A 21,336-nucleotide genomic window follows, 5' to 3' on the forward strand; every position below is an offset into this window, starting at 1 on the left:
GTGCTTTTTTTCAAAAGTACCGACGGTACCGGTATCGGTACTGAAAAAGTACCGCGGTACAGTAATTTGTTACTATAGTACCGCAATACTGCCCAACTATGATTATACCATACCAAAAATAGCAGCATAGAGAAATGAGCACTTTGGAGAAACAAAGTAGTGCAAAAACATAAATTAAAGTACGTATCAAATAGTTACCTATACCTATACAGAATACTCCCACTCTGTTTCAATTTTAAGGAACCTTGCTTGATTACACTGGTCTACAAAAACAAAACAATTTTTAGTTGCATGAACTTTGATGATTGATTTAGGATAAGTTTTGGTTGCTGAATCCAATTCTGAGCTCAGAATTGCTCTATCACGTCAGGTTTTTTCGCTGCGCATTTTCCCCAATTTCATAAATTGATCAAATTTTGACTTTCATTAGCGACGGTACGGTGAGCGTATAACAGCAACAGATCAAATATTGTTATTGAAATCACCTATGATGAAACCTCGGCTGACAGTTTTGTTGTAGTACTGAATGACAGAAATTTCGGTTAACTTTAATCGAATGGTTCTCAATCTTTTTCAATCACGCACCTCTTTTCGAATTTCGAAAATATATGTAGACGCATTCATTTTTCTTTGGTAGTTCATTACTTAGTTACCATCTTTATCTTTATACATCTGCCCTGCAGACTTAATCGGCTTTATAAATGCTTTTTATGACAGCACCTTGCTCTTTAGTAAAACAAAAACATTGTAAACGATAAACATAACATTGTTCGTACAAGGTAAAATAAAATTATGCGCTTTGGCAAATAACCCAAATGTGTGGTCATATAACCTTGTTTTGAAACATTAAAAGACACAGGATGTCTGCTTATCCAAAGAACCAAACTGCTTATCGTGCTTATCATGCTTAATCTGCTTATCGTGCTAATTCTGCTTACTCTGCTAACTTGAAACCAAACGAAAGACAGGGTGTAATTTTCGCAGTATACTTTCATTGACTTTATGGAGTCAGTTTGTGTTATTGAGCTGTAATTTTGGATTGTATTAAATACTATGTCAGCTGTCAAAAAGCGTACATGCGCCAATGACCCCAATATTTTTTGCTACATTTGTGGTTTCTTCACTGTCTCTTCTCAACGACATGAAATTACCGATTTTGTGAAAAGGTCTTATTTCGCTTACTTTAAGGTGAAGTTAGGGGACCAAGATAAAAGTTGGGCCCCTTATAAAGTATGCAGAAGTTGCGTGGAGAGTTTGAGATCTTGGTCTCAGGGCAAGGACAAACATCTGAAGTTTGGTATACCAATGATCTGGCGAGAACAAAAACATCATCTCGATGATTGCTACTTTTGTCGAGTCAGTGTGAAAGGTTACAACAAGAGGAACAAGCACAAGCTGCAATATCCAAATCTTGCCTCTGCTTTGCGTGCTATTGCACACAGTGACGAAATACCTGTGCCTACCTTTACTCATCTGCCCGAAAGTAGTGAAGAAGAGCTTAGGTTATCCTCTGATTCTTCACAAACTGATAAAGAAGTTTCAGATTTAGATTTTCAACCCTTGAGCTCCTTTTCTGAGCAACCCTTATTGTTCAATCAGTCGGAATTGAACGATTTAATCCGTGATTTAAATCTTTCCAAACAGGCCTCAGAACTGCTAGCTTCACGGCTCCAGGAAAAAAACCTTCTCCAGCTTGGATGTTCTGTCACGTATTATCGGAATCGAGAAAAGCTATTTCTGAACTATTTTTCTTCTAAAAGATCTTTGGTTTATTGTCATGATATTGAAGGTCTTCTTTTGCAATTAGGAATAACCAAATATCAACCAGAGGAGTGGAGACTGTTTATTGACAGCTCAAAACGAAGCCTAAAGTGCGTGTTACTTCACAATGGAAATAAATATGCATCGATTCCAGTAGGACATTCTGTGACACTCAAAGAAACGTATGAAAACATTAAGAATGTGCTGGAAACACTGAAGTACAGTGATCATGGCTGGAGATTATGTGTAGACATAAAAATGATGAACTTTCTGTTATGACAGCAAGGTGGTTACACCAAATACCCTTGTTTTCTCTGCTACTGGGATAGCAGAGCCAAAGATGAGCATTGGAAAAAAGATAAGTGGCCAGAAAGGAGCAGTTTAACACCTGGAGAAAAAAATATCATTCATAACCCGTTGGTGGATACCAAGAAGATCATCCTGCCGCCACTTCACATCAAACTTGGCGCAATGAAACAGTATGTTAAGGCTCTTGATCACAATGGAGATTGTTTTAAGTACATATGCCAAGTACAAATTAAGTACAAATTTTGCAGCATCAATGAACACATTAGAAGCAAGGGCATGGAATGCTTTTTCTTTAGTTGTTAGTAACTTTTTTGGCAACAGAAAGGCATAGAACTATCGAGACCTCGTAAAAGAAATGTTGTCCAGCATGCAAGAGATGAAATGCAATATGAGCATAAAGCTCCATTTTCTGAAAAATCATTTAGATTACTTTCCTGAAAACCTTGGGGACGTCAGTGAAGAACAAGGTGAGCGCTTCCACCAAGATATTAGAGTTATGGAAGAGCGCTACCAGGGCCGGTGGGATTGTCACATGATGGCAGATTACTGCTGGAATTTGAAGAGAGAAATTTACACTACTACCCACAAACGAAAGCCATTAAAACGAAAATTTTCGAGTTCTTAAAGATTGTGGCATTACATTGAATGTTCAACGGTCAATTTCTAGTGATGTTTTTTACCTGAACACGAGGCTTTGTGTTCGTTTTTTACATGATTAAACATTCTAGCAGTTCTGATAAAAACAACCTCTACATTTCAAGGCGGTCTCTGAGTTGCAGTATTATTTTATAATGAACATATATAAATTATATATTATCTCAAATGTGATAGAAACAAAATAACGCCAGAATCGGATTCAGCGCCCCCAAATTAGGTAAAAAAGACCCAAACACAATCTGCAACAAAAATCGTGTTGACCAGTGTTATTTATTATCCTAAATATGACTAATTAGTCTTTATCTATATGATGTCTATACTTATGAGTTGTAGGACTTCGTCACGCTGCAGTGCATATAACGCGCGAAACAATTTCACCACAATCAAGAGACAACATTGGTTTGGTCTTGGTATCGATATTATAGTTTGCGTAGCGTCTAGGATTCTAGGCCTATTTCGGCCAGCTGCTGTTTACCTTTTTTGGACAAAACCGCTTCCGCAAACGGCTGGCTACATGAGCCAGTTATGCAACTGGTAGCCCATCTTTCTACCTACTGTAGGTAACCGGTGGCCGATGAAGCAGGCAAATAGCCTACGGTAGGCAATGATTTCATCATTTTACTTAAAACAGATAAATCAGTCATCGCCGCATCAGATAGTATTATTTATTGGTGCAACTTGAGTCTCCTTTTGTTAAGAGACCAAAACTGTGTTTGAAGTGACTGTTTCACCAGTGTTCAGAAGACAAAATTTTTAAACCACAATGCACGGAATAATTTATAATACACAAACAAGAAAAGCTGATTTATTAATCCCCAATTAATAATAAATAAAGATTTGAGGCTTCAATGCACACCATCACGCTAAAATTTGTATCTTTTGCATGTAGGATTTCTCGTGAAAAATTAACAAACTTTCCTGTTACGCAGATTTCTGCTATCACTCTCCTTTTTTTGCAAAAAGGAATACGGTACGTTTGTGACATAGTGATAGGCATTCGGTAACCGCCGCCATACCTAGACCACAGAGTATTGCAGTTTTTAGCATGATCTTGGGTGTAACAAACAACCAAAAATGACAAGTACGGTGCGCAAAAATCCTCAGACACAATAAAAGAGCACAGTTACACAGTAATATATACAGTTTGACTTGTTCAATCATTAAATCAATTGAAAATTGAGTACACAGAAGTTCTGTCCAGGTGATTAAGGGCAAAATAATGCACCTTAAATGCGGCACTGAAGCTCATCAAAAGCAGTATTGAGTGTGCTCTTGCCGAATTTTGCATTCCGGTGCCAGACTGCATTTTTTACACGATCTTGGGTGAGCAGAAGATTTAGAGGCTAGTTTGGCTGGTTTCTATGCTTTAGCAAGCCTACTTTAACATGTCTGCAAAACATTTTTCTATAAATCATGTAAAAATGCATAAAGACTGTGTCCAAAATTTATTAAATGCATACATACAGCATACAGTTATACTATTGTCTAATTTACAGTATGATATATTGGCTTGGGGATCCGCATCAAGTAGTTAAACCATTTAATATAATTCGTAATTAAATAGTAAGACTAATTACCAATAATAATTAATATACCAAACTAACTACACTTTATAGAGCAAACGATAGTCTAAATATATCTTAAATCTACCAATTACAGACAGGCAAATTCATGCCTAACTATTACACAAATCTTCCCCAAAAATTTTAATGACTATTTCAGCGAAATCAAAGCTACGCAAATGCAATACTAGATCATCACAGGACAACTTATTCTTGCCCCAAACCAAAACAGTAAAAAATAAAAAAGTTAACATAAGTATTTCTCGTATCAATTGAGAAGTGGACTTGAGCAAGGGATGTGCTGGTCGGATAACTGTGAATAGGGTGATGGATGTATGGTTGTTGATTTCTTTTGTATCATATTGTTATTGATTTTTGATTTGTTATTCTATTGGTTCTGTGGTGTGTGTGTTTTGTTTTGCAGTGTTGTTTTAACTAATTGAGTTTCAGTTTTTCTATTTGTGTTAATTGTTTTTTATTTTCTTTTGCAATAAAATCTGGGGCAGATGCCCTAGATAACTGTGAGGTCTTTTTGCTGCGCCACACCAATAAGTTATTTTGGAACTTTGTTATGATACTTTTTAGTTTGTTTTGAATGGTGAAATAAACTTTCTCTCTCTCAGATAATAATCCATATTAAAATAAGCTGGCACTCGTGATCACAGCACATTTTTATTTTTCACAGAAAGCATTAGTTACACTAATCACGCTAAGCACTTGCTTTCGAAATTTTCATGACACAACATTTTCAAGCATTTATTGTAGGGTCTTTCTATAATTGTGAGCCAAAGTTAAAATATTTTTGTAAGTGGCCGACTCTGATTTGGCTTAACCTTTTTTTGTAGATATCTCTATAAATAATGAACACATCCAAAGGGTTTTTAAGATATGGCCCTTCCGCGATTGGGCTCATACCCATTTTTCACCCTTGTAAATTATGAATGTTTATTTTTAGGTTTTTTTTATGGTCAATATCTCACTAAAGAGTCAGAGTTGCTACAGAATAATTCTGGCCCAGGTTTTCACAATATGCTGTCAGATCATCTCCTTTCTTTTTAAAGTTATTGGCCTCTCAAATGTGTATCCTTTTAAAGTTAAATTTATATTAAATTAAATTATTAAAATTAAACGGAATTAAAACGACGGAATTAAAAAAATATAAAATTTTAAAACACTCCTGTGAGTACAGGATCACATACAGCTAGTTAATTGTGTTAGAACCCTCTTATTTGAGGACAGGTCTGTGTCATGTGTGTAAAAAGAAGATTGACTATATCCAAGTTATAATGAAGAAGTTAAGGGTCCATAAAAAGGTTTCCAGCTGAAAAAAATGACTGTTTTGTCGGTTTTCGGGTAGCAAGTTTACCATGTGGGCAGATACTGAAACTTCTTCTACTTGGTTGCACATACCTTGGCTTTATTTGGTAAAGTAAAAAGGTAAAGCTGTTTCCTTATCTATTCTATTGTTAAATGGTCCAGTGAAAGGTAGTCATTATTAGCCGAAAACACCCCCATAATACAGTTTTTACAAGTTTTTGTTGTGATACTTGTTTTTGCCATTGTTTATATTGAAAAGTTCCTTCCCACTTTCTTTAACAAGTGTGTATGACACAAAGCGATCGTTACTTAAGTGTTTTCAAAAATTTTAATTTTCATCATTTTTGCACTTTTATCCATAGTAATTCTCCTTGCTTTTTCACTGGTTGAAGTTATCCATGAAGCAATATTTTACAACAATTGATGTGACAATGGGAAACAAGTTATTCTCAGAATTTTTTTGCTGATGCAAGAAGAGAAAAACAAAGCAAGTGTTTTGAGGGACTTAATGCCCCTTGTGTTTATCAGACATGATGTAGATCTATGTTATATCACCAGTCTGCATCAATTTTGCTGAGTTACAAGTAACAGGTGTTTTTGGTTAATTTGGCGGCGCTGATTCCAAAAATAACATCAGATTTTTTCTATCACGTCAATTTTTTTCACAAAACGCAATTCAGTATTTTGACAGTAAGAGCAAATAAATAGCAGTATTCACAATATGTGAATATGCCTCGGCGTAAAAAGCAAAAAAAATTAATAACAGCACATATCTGCATAAAGGTCACAACACTGAAATTAATATTATTTTATGGAAGAAGCTTTCTCTTTTTTGACTTTCGAGAATGTTTATATGTTTCCTCATCTCTCATAAGACACCAACAATAATCGGCCATCATACTAACATTCCACCGACCTTGATATCTTTTTTCCATGATTTTGATATCTTGGTGGAAACGTTCACCTTGTTCTTCACTGGAAGATCCTAAATTTTCTGGAAAGTAGTCCAAATGACTATGCAGAAAGTGCACTTTTACACTCATGTTGCAGCCAAGTTTTTGAAACGAGCAAAGCAAGCGGTTGACAAGTTCTTTGTAATCAGGTGATTTGGTATTACTGTACCCAGAAAGTTGCTCACAACCTGGCTAAAAGCCACCCAACCTTCTTTTTCATCTTGATTCATGGTTTTGATAAATTTCTTGTCTTTCATTAGCTGTTTTATTTTTGGCCCATCAAATATTCCTGCTTTCAACTTTTCATTGCTCAAGGCAGGAAATTTTTGGCAAATATACCCAAAACATGCCCCATGTTTATCCAGGCTTTTCACATATTGCTTCATTAGCCCCAGCTTAATGTGAAGAGGTGGTAGTAATACTTTGCTTGGGTCTACTAATGCTTGGTTAAGAATTTTTTTTCCTCCAGGAGTAAATTCTTTTCTCTCAGGCCATTGGTCTTGTTCCCAATGTTCCGTTTTAGCTCTACTATCCCATAGACATAAAAAGCATGGATACTTAGTGTAGCCACCTTGTCGGCGAAGTAGCATACCCAAAACTTTCAAGTCACCACATATTAGCCAGTTGTGCTCAAAATATTTGCATTTAGTTATTAAGATTTTCATATTTTCATACGTTTCTTTGAGATGTACTGAATGACCAATTGGTACAGAGGCATACTTGTTTCCATTGTGCAACAGTACACACTTTAAACTAGCCTTGGAGCTATCTATGAATAGACGCCATTCCTTTGGATTGTACACACAACCCATTGCATGTAAGAGGCCACCTACGTCATGACAAAACACAAAGGCATCTTCCATGCTGAAGTACGGAACCAAACCTTCCTCTCTTCGTCTGTAGAATGAATATGTGGTTTCAGGAGCTAGTAGATTGTTGTGATGTAGCCTGGATCCTAAAAGCTCTGCAGAAGCTTTTGGCAAATCCAAATCACGCACTAAGTCATTTAAAAAACCTTGCTTGATTAATATCGGAAGCTTCTCTTGGTCTGAAGATGAGGAATAGTGATCAGTCTTAATACAACTGTCATCTGATGTGCAGCTATCTGTCTCACTTAATGATTGAGTTAAAGACGTAAATTTAGGTACAGGGATGCTGTCAGAATGAGGCACAGGTCTCAGGGCTGATGGAATATTAGTATAGCTGATTTTGGATTTATTTTTAGAGCTAAATCCAGCAGTATTTACAATGCAGAAATAACAGTCGTTGACATGGTTTGCTGGCTCTCTCCATATCATTGGAATGCCAAAGCTCAAACTCTTTCGTTTGCTCTTGGTCCATTGTCTCAGATTTTCGACACATGCCCTACACACCTTGTGAGGTGCCCAGGACTTGTCTTGATCAATTAGTTTGATACCGAAGTATGGTAAGTAAGCCTTTTTCACAAAATCTGTGATGTTTTGTCTTTGCTTTGGAGCAGTAAAGCATCCACAAATATAGCAGAAAACATCTGGGTGTCGCTTGCACCTTATTCGTCCAGCAGAAGTACTAGCCATTGGCAACAGGTTGTATAAATACAGGTTTGCAGAATACTTTAAAACTTATCTAAAAATATAAAATAAAGATTCACCTATATATGTAAGCTACTTCACATAATTAGGCATGAGCTATTTACAGTAGAAATTCGCCTATATCGACACCTCAAGGGGATGAAGAATAAGTCAATACGCTCTGCTTAAGCAATAACGTCCAGTTTTAAAACACTCTTTCTTGTAGAGCTAGTTTTGACTTTTAGTAGGTCAAGCATCTTGCAACGCGTCATCTTGCATCTCTACTGTACTTCTACAAAATTGATGTAGGCTTGTGTAAAGCTCTATGCTATATACCGGTAGTAATTATTTCCTTTTACCATCAAAATATTGAATTGCATTTTTTGAAAAACATTGATGTGATAGAAAAAATTTGAGGTTATTTTTGGAATCAACGCCCCAAAAATAACCAGAATAAGTCCTCTTTTTGTAAAAAGCATAAAAAAAATTTTTTTTTGTAGACCAGTGACATAATTTTCCATGATTCGTTTCCCGCTCTGTTTTGCCACAAATATGAGTTAAGCATTAAACGCATTTATTCAATGTGGCTGCACATATTTTGTGATTGGTAGAAGCTCAGAAGCAGGGAAAATGTCTTTTTACTTTCATGTCAATGGCATTTACTGCAACTGTTAAAATATAGTTTTGCTACATTTCACGTTTGATCACTTATGGTTTGACAGTTGACACATTTGTTTTTGAAATCCACATTGTAATTCTGCTTTGGCCATCCCTACATGTATGTAACTGTGTATTTACTACATATTAATTGAAATCTATAGACATTTTCTTTCTAGAGTTGTATTTTTATCATAGTTTAATTGTTTGTGTCCGAAATGGAAAAGCGTAAAAAAGATGCACAGGACATGCCACTTTCAGCCAAACGCTGTTGCACTGAACAAGAGTCTTACACTAAAGGTACCTTTAGCATTGACTATTTTATTACTATTTTATTTGTCTACTCACTGCTATTTTTAATTGCTAACCCAGTATATTAGTCCCCTGTCAAGTTCATACCCTAAAGCCAGGCCTGGTCATTTAAACCAATTGAATGTTGCGGCCGGTATTCCTTGAGGCGGCAGTTTAGGTTATGATCTAAGTTCAAATACAGAAAAATGCTACTTATGGGGCAAATAACATGACAATTAAATTATGGCGTCAAAATCTGTTAGCATACTCCGAATTTCTAAAACTTTGGCACCCACGGGCATACAAACTAGACACTTTGTGTATTGTAACATGTTTTAGCCTTGAAACGATCTCTTACTGCGTTAAATTTAATTATGAAAGCTGCATTACAAATTAGTTAGCATAATATCGGAATGTTTACAAAATAAAATGCTTTCTGATTTGTTGGCTCTTGTGTTTATGTCTAGAATTACCTTAAAATGTTTAAAGAAAAGCCGATGAAACAATTGCGCATGAAACTGATGCTTGAAATCACTGAAAAACATCATTCTAGTTTTGTAAAATCTCAAAGCAACAATGCAGTATTTTTTGCAGTATTCCATAACTGGAATAGGTAGATGTCGCATAATATTTAGGATTATAAATTTCCAAAACTGGTTTATGCTTCCAGTTGGTTAGTTTTCCACTTGCAGTTGGTTAGTTTTTTTTAATGTGGAATTTTGATTCTAAAGAGTTTTCCGACATGGTTTTAAAAAGTATATATATATACTTCTATATACAGTCGAAATTGGTTAATCGCATAGTCAATTTGCCAAGCTTTTTTATGCGATTAACCGATGTATGCGTTTCCTACATTTTCTCCGCTATTCTCTTTCAAACACCGGTGCACGCATTCTTGCTCCTCCGCCGATTTTTGGAATGGCACAATGCATTATGACGCAACAAGTGAGCTTCCTTCTTTTCGATTTCGACACAAAAAAAACACGAAACAAAAACGGAAATCAATTTTTATTAAAATAACTCTCAATTGTAGTTTGTTTAATATTTTCCGATATGTTGTTAAGCAGTTGCTGTTCCAGAGGAAAAAATTTGTCCATGTCCATTCCCTGAACATTTAGTCGCCGATGGATTGTGTGCAGTGCCTAACAATCCTTAAATAAAAATTATTCTTGTTGTTCTATTGTGATGTAACGATCCGTAACAATCCTTAAATGAAACGTAGTTTTGTGGTTCATAATCACTGTAGAGAAGGCCTTTTTTCGTGAAGTTTTACTTTATTGTTCAAATCAGTGACGTGCTACTGTCTCTATAGCCTTCAGCCTTGCGGTGAATTTAATCACAGCTGTCTTTAATTCACAACTGCTGTCTTCAGTGTCTTGTCGTGTATTTAATCGCTGCGGGTTATGGGAGATCTTGCGATGATTTTTGTTTATTGGTGAGGATAATCTTCAGCAACTTAACACTTCATCAAAGGAAATATGCGATTAAGTGATACAAGTCTACAAATCAATCAAGAATTCCTATTCGATTAACCCTTATGCGATTAACCGTTGAATTTTCTTCACAAGAGAATGAGAATGGTTTGGGATTATGCAATGCTATGCTACAAAGCGATTTATGCCTTTAACCGATATGCGATTAACCCATTTCGACTGTATATATATATATATATATGTTTATATACATAATGTCTTAGTCTTCCATTTGTCTATTTCATTTCAGATAACATCAATTTGCTGGCAAGTTTGCCTGAGACTGACGTAGCAAAATGGATGCGAACCCCACTTACAAAGCTGGATATAAAAAGTGACCCTATAATATTTCAGCAGATTGATGTAGATCATTACATTGCTGACAGTGCGATCTCTGACATGCCAGTTCCTGAGGGTGGTGCTGCACCAGTTATTCGAATGTTTGGATTAACTATGGAAGGTCACAGCATTGTTTGTCATGTCCATGGTTTTTTACCCTATTTTTATGTACAAGCAATGAATGGCTTTCAGGTGGGACATATTCTCTTATCATCAATAAAAAATTTTTATGCACAAATAACGTTTGCCACGGCTGCATATCAGCGTAAAAACCTCTTTTCCACGTCTGTGTAGGAGGAGCACTGTGATGAATTTCAGTCCACTTTAAATGAACTTGTCTTGAAAGAAATGCGAGGAAACAAAGATCTCACAAAAGCTGTCTACAAAGTTGAATGCTGCCAAAAACAAAGCACGTATTTTTGATGTGTACTTGTTCTAGGGCTAGGCTCATGGAGCCGGTCTCAAACTAGACTATTGACAGTAAATAATCCTATGTTACACTAAGCTATGTAGCTCTTTTGGTAATCTCATTGTTTTCTAAAGTATGTTGTCAGGGTTGTTATTATGACAATTAAATTGATCATGATTTAAGTTGGTATATACTGTTTGGAGTAATTTACTTAATGTTTGTTAGCTTAATAGTATATCATTTTAAATGGAAATATCTATAGGTATTTTAATATTTAACTTTAGATATGTTTTTTACAATAAGGTTCTTTCCTTTCCAAGTATTAGATTTTTTCCGCATTGAAATTATATTAAAAGTACCTTTGCGTATGAAGCAATAATTTTGTCTACCGCTGTATGTCAAAGGTCATCTTTCGTTACGGGATACTCTATCGTGATAAACATGAAACCAAGATTTTTTTTATCAGTTCTGCCTTTGCCATCTGAATGTGACATTTTAGTTGCATAATATTAATTGGTACTTAATAATTTGCAGATATGTATGGCTACAGCAGCAGTGGCAAATCAACTTTTTTAAAGATAACTGTGGCGGTACCTCGTTTAGTTGCCACCACCAAGCGTATGTTGGAATCGGGTTTTCGCACACCTAGCTATCCTGAATATGTGTACCAAGTGTTCGAAAGCTTCATTGATTTTGAAATCAGGTGACTATATCTGCATCTGTATAACAGTAGATTAATGTTGTCATATTTTGGTATCTTTACTTGTAAATTTTGGCATATGGTTAAGCACAGTTGCGGCATATACTAAAGCAAGGGTCGGCAACCTACGGCCCGCGGGCCGGATCCGGCCCGCCATGCGAAATCGTTTGGCCCGAGACATGTTATTTAGTTATCACAAGATTACCGCCCGCCCTTTCTTATTGAGTTTCAAACTGCAGTGTTAGCACTGTTTGAAAAAATTGTAGTATTGTTACGCCATAAGTACGTCGTACTAGTCTATTGTTACGCCATAAAACTGGTGCGAAAGCGGTAGACTAGTATCTCGTACTAAGTACGAGATTGTCTGTAGAGTAGACTAGTCGTTATAGATAAAAAGAGAGATGCACACGAGCTTTAACCTAAACTTTTTTATAATGCTGTGTTGTTGAAGTGTGAATACATATCTGTTGCTCTTTTTGTGATTGGTATGATTGAGATTGCAACAATGTAGCGTAATATACTGAAGTGAGTGTGAATTATAGTAGCCTATTAATGAAAGTTCCGGCCCGCCAAAGAGTTGTACACTCGACATTTGGCCCGTGACTAGCAAAAGGTTGCCGACCCCTGTACTAAAGTATACATACCGTATATGCAATTTTTTTGCGAATATGTCGAGGTTAAAATTTGTGTTGTTATATGGCAGAAGCGTGTATGTATTTGTCTTTGATGTTTCAGGTTTATGACAGACTGTGATCTTGTTGGATGCAACTGGATTGAACTAAACCCTGGAAAATATCAAATACGTGATGCAGCTGCCATGATTTCCACTGCTCAGGTAGAAGTGGATGTTAAGTTTGATGATTTTACAAGTCACGCCCCTGACGGTGATTGGCAGAAAATTGCCCCTCTGCGAATACTTAGCTTTGACATTGAATGTGCTGGACGCAAAGGTATTCCCATATAATGAAGATGCTGATGAAAAAAGAAGTTAACATTATTGAGTGTAGTTTAAACTTTGCTAAAAATCTCTAAACAGGTGTCTTTCCTGTGCCTGATGTGGACCCAGTGATTCAAATTGCTTCCATGGTGAAATGTCAAGGAAGCACTGGGGAGCCATTTATTAAAGTTATTTTTACCTTAAATTCATGTTCATCTATTGTTGGTTCCCACGTTTATTCATTTAAAAAGGAGGAAAACATGCTTCAGGTTAGTTTTTTATGTTATTTGTTAAAGGTTTCTCCTTAAATATTTATTTTTATCGATTACATCTCAATACTAGATGATTTTTTTTTCAATTTTCAAATTTTTCTTTTAGGCTTTCTCTGATTTTCTGCGTGCTGTAGACCCAGACATAATCACTGGGTATAATATACAAAATTTTGATCTTCCATTTTTGATCAACCGAGCTGCCCATCTAAAGGTTGCGAAATTTCCATATCTTGGAAGGTAGACCGCTTTATTTATGTTAAGTTTTACTACGTAGTTTTAATCATTGTATTTACTGATTTTTCTTTCTATGAGTTTTATAAATTATTTTTATCTGACACTTTTTTCAGAATAAAGGACAGTGTAACTAGAATTAAGGATACAAAGTTCCAGTCTAAACAAATGGGAAGCCGTGAAATGAAAAACATCAACATGGAAGGTCGTGTACAGTTTGATGTATTTGTGGTGAGTGTTTCATGTCATATTGGATTCGATTGCATTACTACATGTGCTGGCGATCTGTCATGCTTAGGATACCCCTCGTTAATAAGAAAAAGTTCAAGAAGTGGTAAAACTTTTACTTCATTTAAGCAGAATGAATTTGTAGCAATTAGAATTAAACAAGATTATACTCCCAGCCTCCACAGTGACCACAACAATGGCAGGGCTTTGTAAAAAGACAAACACTATAAATATGACAAAAACAACACTACTGGAACTGAATAAAACAACGATTCAATATTGGTTTGGCTAGAAGTACTTTTAGCATTTTTGCACTAAGTAATTGGCAGATATCTTGTAGATGACCAATTAAACTAACTAGTAAATAGGTTGTTCATCTAAACACATCCATATTTCTATGGAACAAGTTGAACATTGCGCACTCGAGCTTATACAGTTACTGGGAAAAGCTTTAACCACAATACAATCACACTTCAGATAACATTATCAGCATCTGCTACAGTTAAAAGGCAAGGCTGATAATAATCTGTACTTGATTGCCGATTTTCTTTAAAATGTTGGTGTATTTGTAGATATTTTCTGCATTTTATTATTTTTTACTGTTTAGGCATTACTGAGGGAAAAAAAGTTACGCTCATACACATTAAATGCAGTTAGTTTTCACTTTCTTGGCGAGCAGAAAGAGGACGTTCATCATTCTATAATTACAGAACTACAGCATGGAAATTCACAGGTCAGTAAAGATAAATGACGGTAAATAAAATAGAAATACTTCTTTTTTACCTTCTAAAATTTTTCTTAAGACAAGGCGTCGTCTTGCTGTTTACTGCTTGAAAGATGCATTGCTACCACTGCGGCTTCTTGACAAGCTTATGTTCATCATTAACTACATGGAAATGGCTCGAGTTACCGGTGTTCCATTGTCTTACTTACTCGTTCGTGGGCAGAGTATTAAAGTTATATCTCAGCTTCTTCGCAAGGTGAATTGCTTACAAAATATGTAGATGTGCTGTTCTAATTCCTATGTACTTCATTTGTATCTCATCGTTATGTTAGACATGACTGGTGTAATCGTTACAGACAAGGGCGGAAGGTTTGCTGATGCCGGTCATTCCAACAAGCAACAATGATGAATTTACAGGAGCCACTGTCATTGAACCTCTAAAAGGCTATTACAACATTCCCATCACAACACTCGACTTCTCTTCATTATACCCATCCATAATGCAAGCACACAACCTTTGCTACACTACTCTTCTCATGAAAGTCAGTGAGATCATAGCTTGCGTGATTTTTTTTTTCATTTCATGTGCATTGCAAATAGACGGATTTTTGGCTTTGATTTTAGACCGGTAAAGAACGAGATAAGCTAAGTCCTGAAGATTACATCAGAACACCGTCAGGTGATTACTTTGTCAAATCCAGCATAAGAAAAGGTCTTCTTCCTGAAATTTTGGAAAGTTTGCTCACTGCTCGCCGCAAGTAAGGTTTATCTACTATTGATTAAAACAGTGTTTCCCAACCTTTTTCAACTCATGGCCCACTTTTTACTGCTAATTTTTGTTTATCCCCACCAATTAAGGTGACTAAATTTTATTGACAATATCTTTTAGTCATGTGAAAAAAACGAGTCAAATCAAAAACAATCTTTTTCAAAAAATGTGTTTGTAATTGCTTTTAGGTTTACAGTGATCCCACTTCACATTATTCGATTTTTGTAGTCTGCAAAATTTTGGCGTGCACAGCGACCCACCAGTGGGAAGCGCTGGTTGAAGCTATTCCTAAAATACTCAACTTCAAAACACTTTATTTTATTGGTGATGCTGCACTGAGTGTAATACAGTGTTTAGTCAATTCAACCCACTGATGATTTAATCCAAGACAATTTAACCCAAGGACTATTCAACTCACCGATGTTGGTTCGTCTTGGGTTTAGTGGTTCTGGGTTGAATCGTCCATAGCCTGAATTTACTGTGAACCGTGTAATAGTATACTTTTATGCGTGCCTAATGCAAAGTAACAACGTACCTTTCAGAAAGACTTCATAATTTGCAAATGCTAACGTAACCTACTTAAATAGTGCTAACAACCCTAGCAGGTGGGCCAAAGCTACTTACAATCTTCAAGATGTGGTCTTCTAGTTTTTCATGGTTTGATGTATTGTTTACAGTGCTAAAGCGATGATGAAAGTTGAAAAAGATCCCTTCAAGAGGAGTGTTTTGGATGGAAGGCAATTGGCTCTCAAAATTAGTTGCAATTCAGTGTATGGGTTCACTGGGGCTCAGATTGGAAAGCTTCCATGCCTTGAAATTTCTGGGGTATGCAGACATCCACGGACTTAGCTCGATAACTCAAAGACATGTGAATGATGGTCAGTGTTTTTAAATTTTTAGAGTGTCACTGCCTTCGGCCGTTTGATGATTGATCAAACAAAGCAGCATGTTGAATCTCAATACACCATTGAAAATGGATATGAGCATGATGCCAAAGTTATTTACGGAGATACAGATTCGGTGATGGTCAAATTTGGAGTGAAAACTGTAGCTGAAAGTTTCAAGCTTGGACAGGAAGCTGCAAAGTTTGTTTCAGAAAAATTTGTAAAGCCTATTAACTTGGAATTTGAAAAGGTAAGTTTTGAACGATAAACCATTATAAGGTGAAAACGTATTTTAATATTTTAGTTAGAATTGATCATAAAACACTAAAAAATGTTAAATTATTTTAATATTTATGGCTTTGAAGTCCACATTCTTAGTGGAGATATATGGTTATAGGTGTATTACCCTTACCTACTGATTAGCAAGAAACGATATGCCGGCCTTTACTTTTCGTCCAGTGCAGATGTGCATGATAAGATGGACTGTAAAGGAATTGAAACAGTTCGTAGGGATAATGCTCCACTAACTGCTAAGTTGATTAATACATGCCTTGAGAAACTATTGATTGACAGGTATACTTTGTTTTGGTTAATCGGTTCCAAATGTGCTTATGTATCTCACAAAACGTTCATAGTGAATCAGACAAATGTATGGTAGATTGGTATCATATTTACATTAAGTGTTGTACTTGACTTTCCATGTTTATATCCTAACTATAACAAAATATTTAACATGTTTCTTTATGCCATTCTTTCAAGGAACCCTGACAGCGCTGTTACTCATGCAAAGGAGGTCATATCCGATCTGCTTTGCAACAGGATTGATATTTCACAATTAATTATCACTAAAGAGCTCACTAAAACAAAAGAGGAATATGCTGCCAAGCAGGTTTTGACCATTTTTTTTTTTTCATATTGCATGCTAAAATGAGTAGAGATAAACTGGGCTGAAGTTGACATGATTATTGATATTTTATAACTTTTAACTACAGTGTGGTAAGACAATTCCATGACATAACCACTTTAAAATGAAGCATACATTGTTATATAAAATTATGTTATACTATGTATTTTTGAGGAGAAGCAAACCCAGGAAAATGTCTTCACAATGATGACCTTAATGCTTATGTAGGGAGAATGAATATTGGAGTTGTTGGAGTTTAAAATTGTGTTAGATTTAGAGAAAGTAATGGGGATTCATTTGTATGCTAGACTGTTTAACAGTAATGGATGACTGTCCGTTAAGTACTTTTTTAAAAATGAAGGTGGTTATTTGATCACAGAGTAATCCCAGTATATAAAGAATTCCATATCCTCAAAAGAAAGCAACGAAGCATGAAAGTGAAAATTAGTGCTCTTGACAAGTGAATTAGAGAGCTGGTGTAGATTAACAGTATGGTTTCAGAGTTGGAAAATGCAAAGTGGACACTATTTTTATTGCAAGGGAACTACAAAAGAGGTTTCACGATAAAGGCAGGCAATTGTTGTGGGCATTGAAAATTGCTGAAGTAGATTAGTATTAGAAGTAGTTGGTAACTGGTAAGAATGGTGATCGTTTTTTTGCTGGATTGAAGACAAGGGTAAAATATGTGGTTGGATTTAGTAAATGATCCCAAAAAAAGGGGAAAGTCCATCAATTTTAAGCCTACTTTTTTGGTATCATATTGGAGGATATCATTAAGAACTTGAGGTTATTTGATTTACTGTAGGAATTGCTATATACAGACAACGTGACTGTTGCAACAATGTAAGGAGATGAAGCAAATTTACGCACTGGAGAAGAATGGTCTAAAACTAAATCGTGTAAGACTAAATTTATGGTCCAACAAAGATGTGGTGAAGAAGGAGACAGTCTTTTCATTATTGCTCCAAGTTTTGAGATCCACACGTACCGTGGGATGATTGATAAGTCGGAAAGTAGAAGAGCCAATTTCAAGCTTAATAATGATAGTAACTGGGATATGCTCGATAGAGGTGGATGTTGTGTTGTATGATTGGAGCAGCATAGGGAAAAATTACATTCCATGTTAATTGCATTCCCAACTACTTAAAATGTTCTCTGAAAAATAAACTGCTCCATTTACCAGTCACGATATGGGCTGGTCATTCTTTTTGAAATAGAAAACAGACCGCCGAGAATAGAAAAAAGACCAAGACCACATAGAAATGTTAAGGCGGTTGGTGAGCTAGAAAATGGGGATGAGGAGGTCAGAATAAGCAGGAAGTGGAAAATATGGCAAATGTAATGAATCGAAACCAGCTGAGTTGGATTGGTCATGTAGAGAGAAGGAAAGGTTTGTCGTGGTTTAAGAAAATAAGAAAGTTAGAAGCAATTGGCAAAAGGGAAAACTGAATGCCAAGAATTTGAACCCAGGTGGTTGTGTGTGACGTGCGTGAGTGGAGGCTAAAGAAAGAAGACCCCAATATCGAAACATGTGGAAAAAAGACTAAATGACTTTATGAAGCATGTCAATCCCCAAAACATTTTAGACCTATCAAATAAAACTGTAACTCACATTGTTCATTTTATTCACATAGGCTCATGTTGAACTTGCGGAGCGCATGAAAAAACGCGATGCTGGCAGCGCCCCCCAACTAGGTGATCGCGTTCCATTTGTCATAATAAGTGGTGCCAAAGGACAAGCAGCTTATTTAAAGTAAATTGCCTGTTGGTCAATTAAAAACTATGATGATATCAGTCTTTATATGTTAATGTTGCTGTATTCCAAATTTTTTACAACGCAACAATGTAGCCATGTGAAGTGATGTTATTAGACTATTTTTTCTGTAGATCCGAGGACCCCATTTATGTTTTGGAGAACAATCTTCAGATTGATACTGAGCACTACTTAAAGCATCAACTTAGCCAGCCTTTGTTAAGAATATTTGAACCAGTTCTGGGAGAGTCAAAGGCCGAATCCGTGTTGCTTAGTAAGAATAAACCATTAACATATGTTTTTAGTTGGCTGAACGTTGCATCCAGCCACAGAAAGTTATTTCAAACAATGTCTTCATTAGCTACAATAGTAGTATATTTAGACATTATGCTGATGACATCATTGCTATTATTTAGTGGATAGTTGCATGTTTGGAACCCAAAAAGCAGCAGACGAATGAATGGCATTTCACCTGGCTATCATGGGAAAGCACTAATACTGTAAACTTAAAACTTCTTGTAAATTCTTTTAGAGGGAGATCATACCAGAGTGAAGAAAGTAGTTGCATCAAAAGTTGGTGGTTTGATGGCATTTGCAAAGAAACGAAACACTTGTATTGGATGTAAAGCGGGCATGTCAGAAGATGGAGCTGTTTGCAAGCATTGCCGAGACAGAGAATCTCAGATCTATCAAAAAGAGGTGCAGTTGTTTGTGCTTTTAATACATTTTTACAAACACCAGGTTAACCAGTCAAGAGTAATTTACAGCCACTTTAAACAACTTTTCTGCGTAGATCATTAAATTATCTGCATTGGAAGAGAAGTTTTCACGATTATGGACACAATGCCAAAGGTGCCAGGGATCGCTGCATGAGGAAGTTATTTGCACCAGGTAAAAACAGCTTTTCTACACAGTTTTATTCGTTCGGAAATTATAGATATCTTATGAAATGCTTACAATTAACATTTTCACTGTTGATTTTTAGTCGTGACTGTCCAATCTTCTACATGAGAAAAAAAGTTCGAATAGATTTGGAATCGCAAACATCAGTCATGAGACGATTTGGTTCTCCAGTGTGGTGATTTAAAACAACCAATTTTGCAGTGCAAACTTGGTAATGCGAATATTGCCACCAAGCTAAATACCTTGAAGCAGTTAACAATTTTTGATTGTTTTTTTTTTATTTTGTATTGTTGGTATAAAACACAATTACAAAAAACCTTGATCTGGTAAATACTTGATAATTGAATGTGGAAGATAGTGCAAAAGCTGAAAGAAGTCGTTCATCACTTAGGAATTGAGCATTAGAAAATATTGGTGTCATTTGTGATTTTTTAACAAGTTTATTGGCAATATTTTGTACTGGTGAGATAAGATTTAACACTTCCCTTATTTGTAAAAATAGCGACAGATAAAGCAACAAAATGTTGTGAGCTATGACTCATATGTAGAGCTAATACCAGAGCCAAAACAACAGCGACAGCCACCACAAGCACTTACGTACTCTCAACAAAAGTTTAAGTAAAACTTTAGGATTTAGCTGGTTCTTTTTTGTTGAGGAATGAAAGATACTACATTTCTTCAACCTAAAATAGTCTAGTCTTTAGTGTGGAAGTTAAAAGTTTTGCAATTACAAAAATCGCATAAACCCAATATTTCTGGTAACCATCTTTTTAATATTCCTCCTTTAAACCACAAAAACAAAAGTCAACTGTAACGTCTAATGTTGTCATAATCCTGCTCTATTTTAGCAAGTTTATCTTGAAATAGTTGTAATGTCAGTTTAGGTGATAGGTCCACTTACTAAGTTTTGTGAAGCCAACACTGGTATATATTATACTGGTATAAATATTACTAGTTGTTGAGACAGGAATCGTGTAACTTACACTTCACTGGACCTGATAACTGTATCATGACCTTTTCCAATGTTTATAGATCATAAACAGTTAAAAACAACAATTTGTACAAATCACTGACTTGGAATATTTCCAGTTTTTGTTGCTTTGGAGTAATATCTTTGTATCGAAGATAGTCCTTGCCTGTTATTGGCTAGATACTTCTGTACCAAAGAAGTGTAGCCAGCTCAAAAGTCACAAGCAGCTGTGCACTTATGAAGTTGATATCAGTAGTGACTTCTCATTTGAAGTACCAACCATTGTTGTAGTGGCAAGTGAGGTGCTACACCTTGATGTAAAGATTTTATGTCACACCCAGCTTACAAAATCTTTTCATATATCTATAACATAGAGAAATGAGATCAGAAGTGACTCCATGTTATTAGATCAAAGCTTTCCATAATTTACATACTTAAATTAAGACACAAGGTGTAACTCATGTGTCAATGTACAAATGCATTTATAAGTTTTTTTAAAGATGAAATCTTTTGTGACACTGAGAGCAGTGGATGATATATCAAAATTTATCTCATATATTTTAGTGTGAATTAGGTCAAGACAGCAATGATAATGTCACTTTGTCCTCATGCTTGACAGGCTCATTTGTATCAGAATAACTGTTTGGACAATTACTCGTTCCAACTACTAGAACTAGAATGGAACCCATTCATAGATTGGAGTTTTAATATTATGCAGGTGTATCCGTTTATTTGTCTTTTGAGTTTTATTCAAGAAAGGTTTCATTAGAGTTGTCATCCTTAA

The 21,336-nt window shown here is 35.7% G+C and overlaps 1 protein-coding gene across 3 annotated transcripts; it reads left to right on the forward strand.

Moving 5' to 3' along the window:
• The first annotated feature begins 3,144 nt into the window (after nt 1–3,144).
• On the forward strand, nt 3,145–19,946 carry LOC143462632 (DNA polymerase delta catalytic subunit-like). 3 transcript variants are annotated; one of them, XM_076960880.1, is made up of 21 exons: nt 3,145–3,324; nt 10,780–11,060; nt 11,163–11,277; nt 11,812–11,980; nt 12,713–12,927; nt 13,014–13,183; nt 13,293–13,423; nt 13,534–13,648; nt 14,253–14,378; nt 14,449–14,625; nt 14,726–14,911; nt 14,994–15,127; nt 15,816–15,963; nt 16,039–16,272; nt 16,420–16,595; nt 16,782–16,911; nt 18,561–18,679; nt 18,814–18,953; nt 19,212–19,378; nt 19,473–19,570; nt 19,665–19,943. In XM_076960880.1, the coding sequence occupies exons 2-21, from the start codon at nt 10,830–10,832 to the stop codon at nt 19,759–19,761; spliced, it is 3,078 nt and encodes a 1,025-aa protein (XP_076816995.1). In that variant the 5' UTR covers nt 3,145–3,324; nt 10,780–10,829; the 3' UTR covers nt 19,762–19,943. The 3 variants fall into 3 exon arrangements, with proteins under 3 accessions (XP_076816995.1, XP_076816979.1, XP_076816987.1); XM_076960864.1 differs by lacking the exon at nt 3,145–3,324 and adding an exon at nt 8,934–9,066 and having other exon boundaries at nt 19,665–19,945; XM_076960872.1 differs by lacking the exon at nt 3,145–3,324 and adding an exon at nt 8,968–9,066 and having other exon boundaries at nt 10,884–11,060; nt 19,665–19,946.
• Nucleotides 19,947–21,336: the final 1,390 nt, after the last annotated feature.

The sequence above is a fragment of the Clavelina lepadiformis genome, chromosome 1 (assembly GCF_947623445.1).
Source record: "Clavelina lepadiformis chromosome 1, kaClaLepa1.1, whole genome shotgun sequence".
Taxonomy (NCBI): Eukaryota; Metazoa; Chordata; class Ascidiacea; order Aplousobranchia; family Clavelinidae; genus Clavelina; species Clavelina lepadiformis.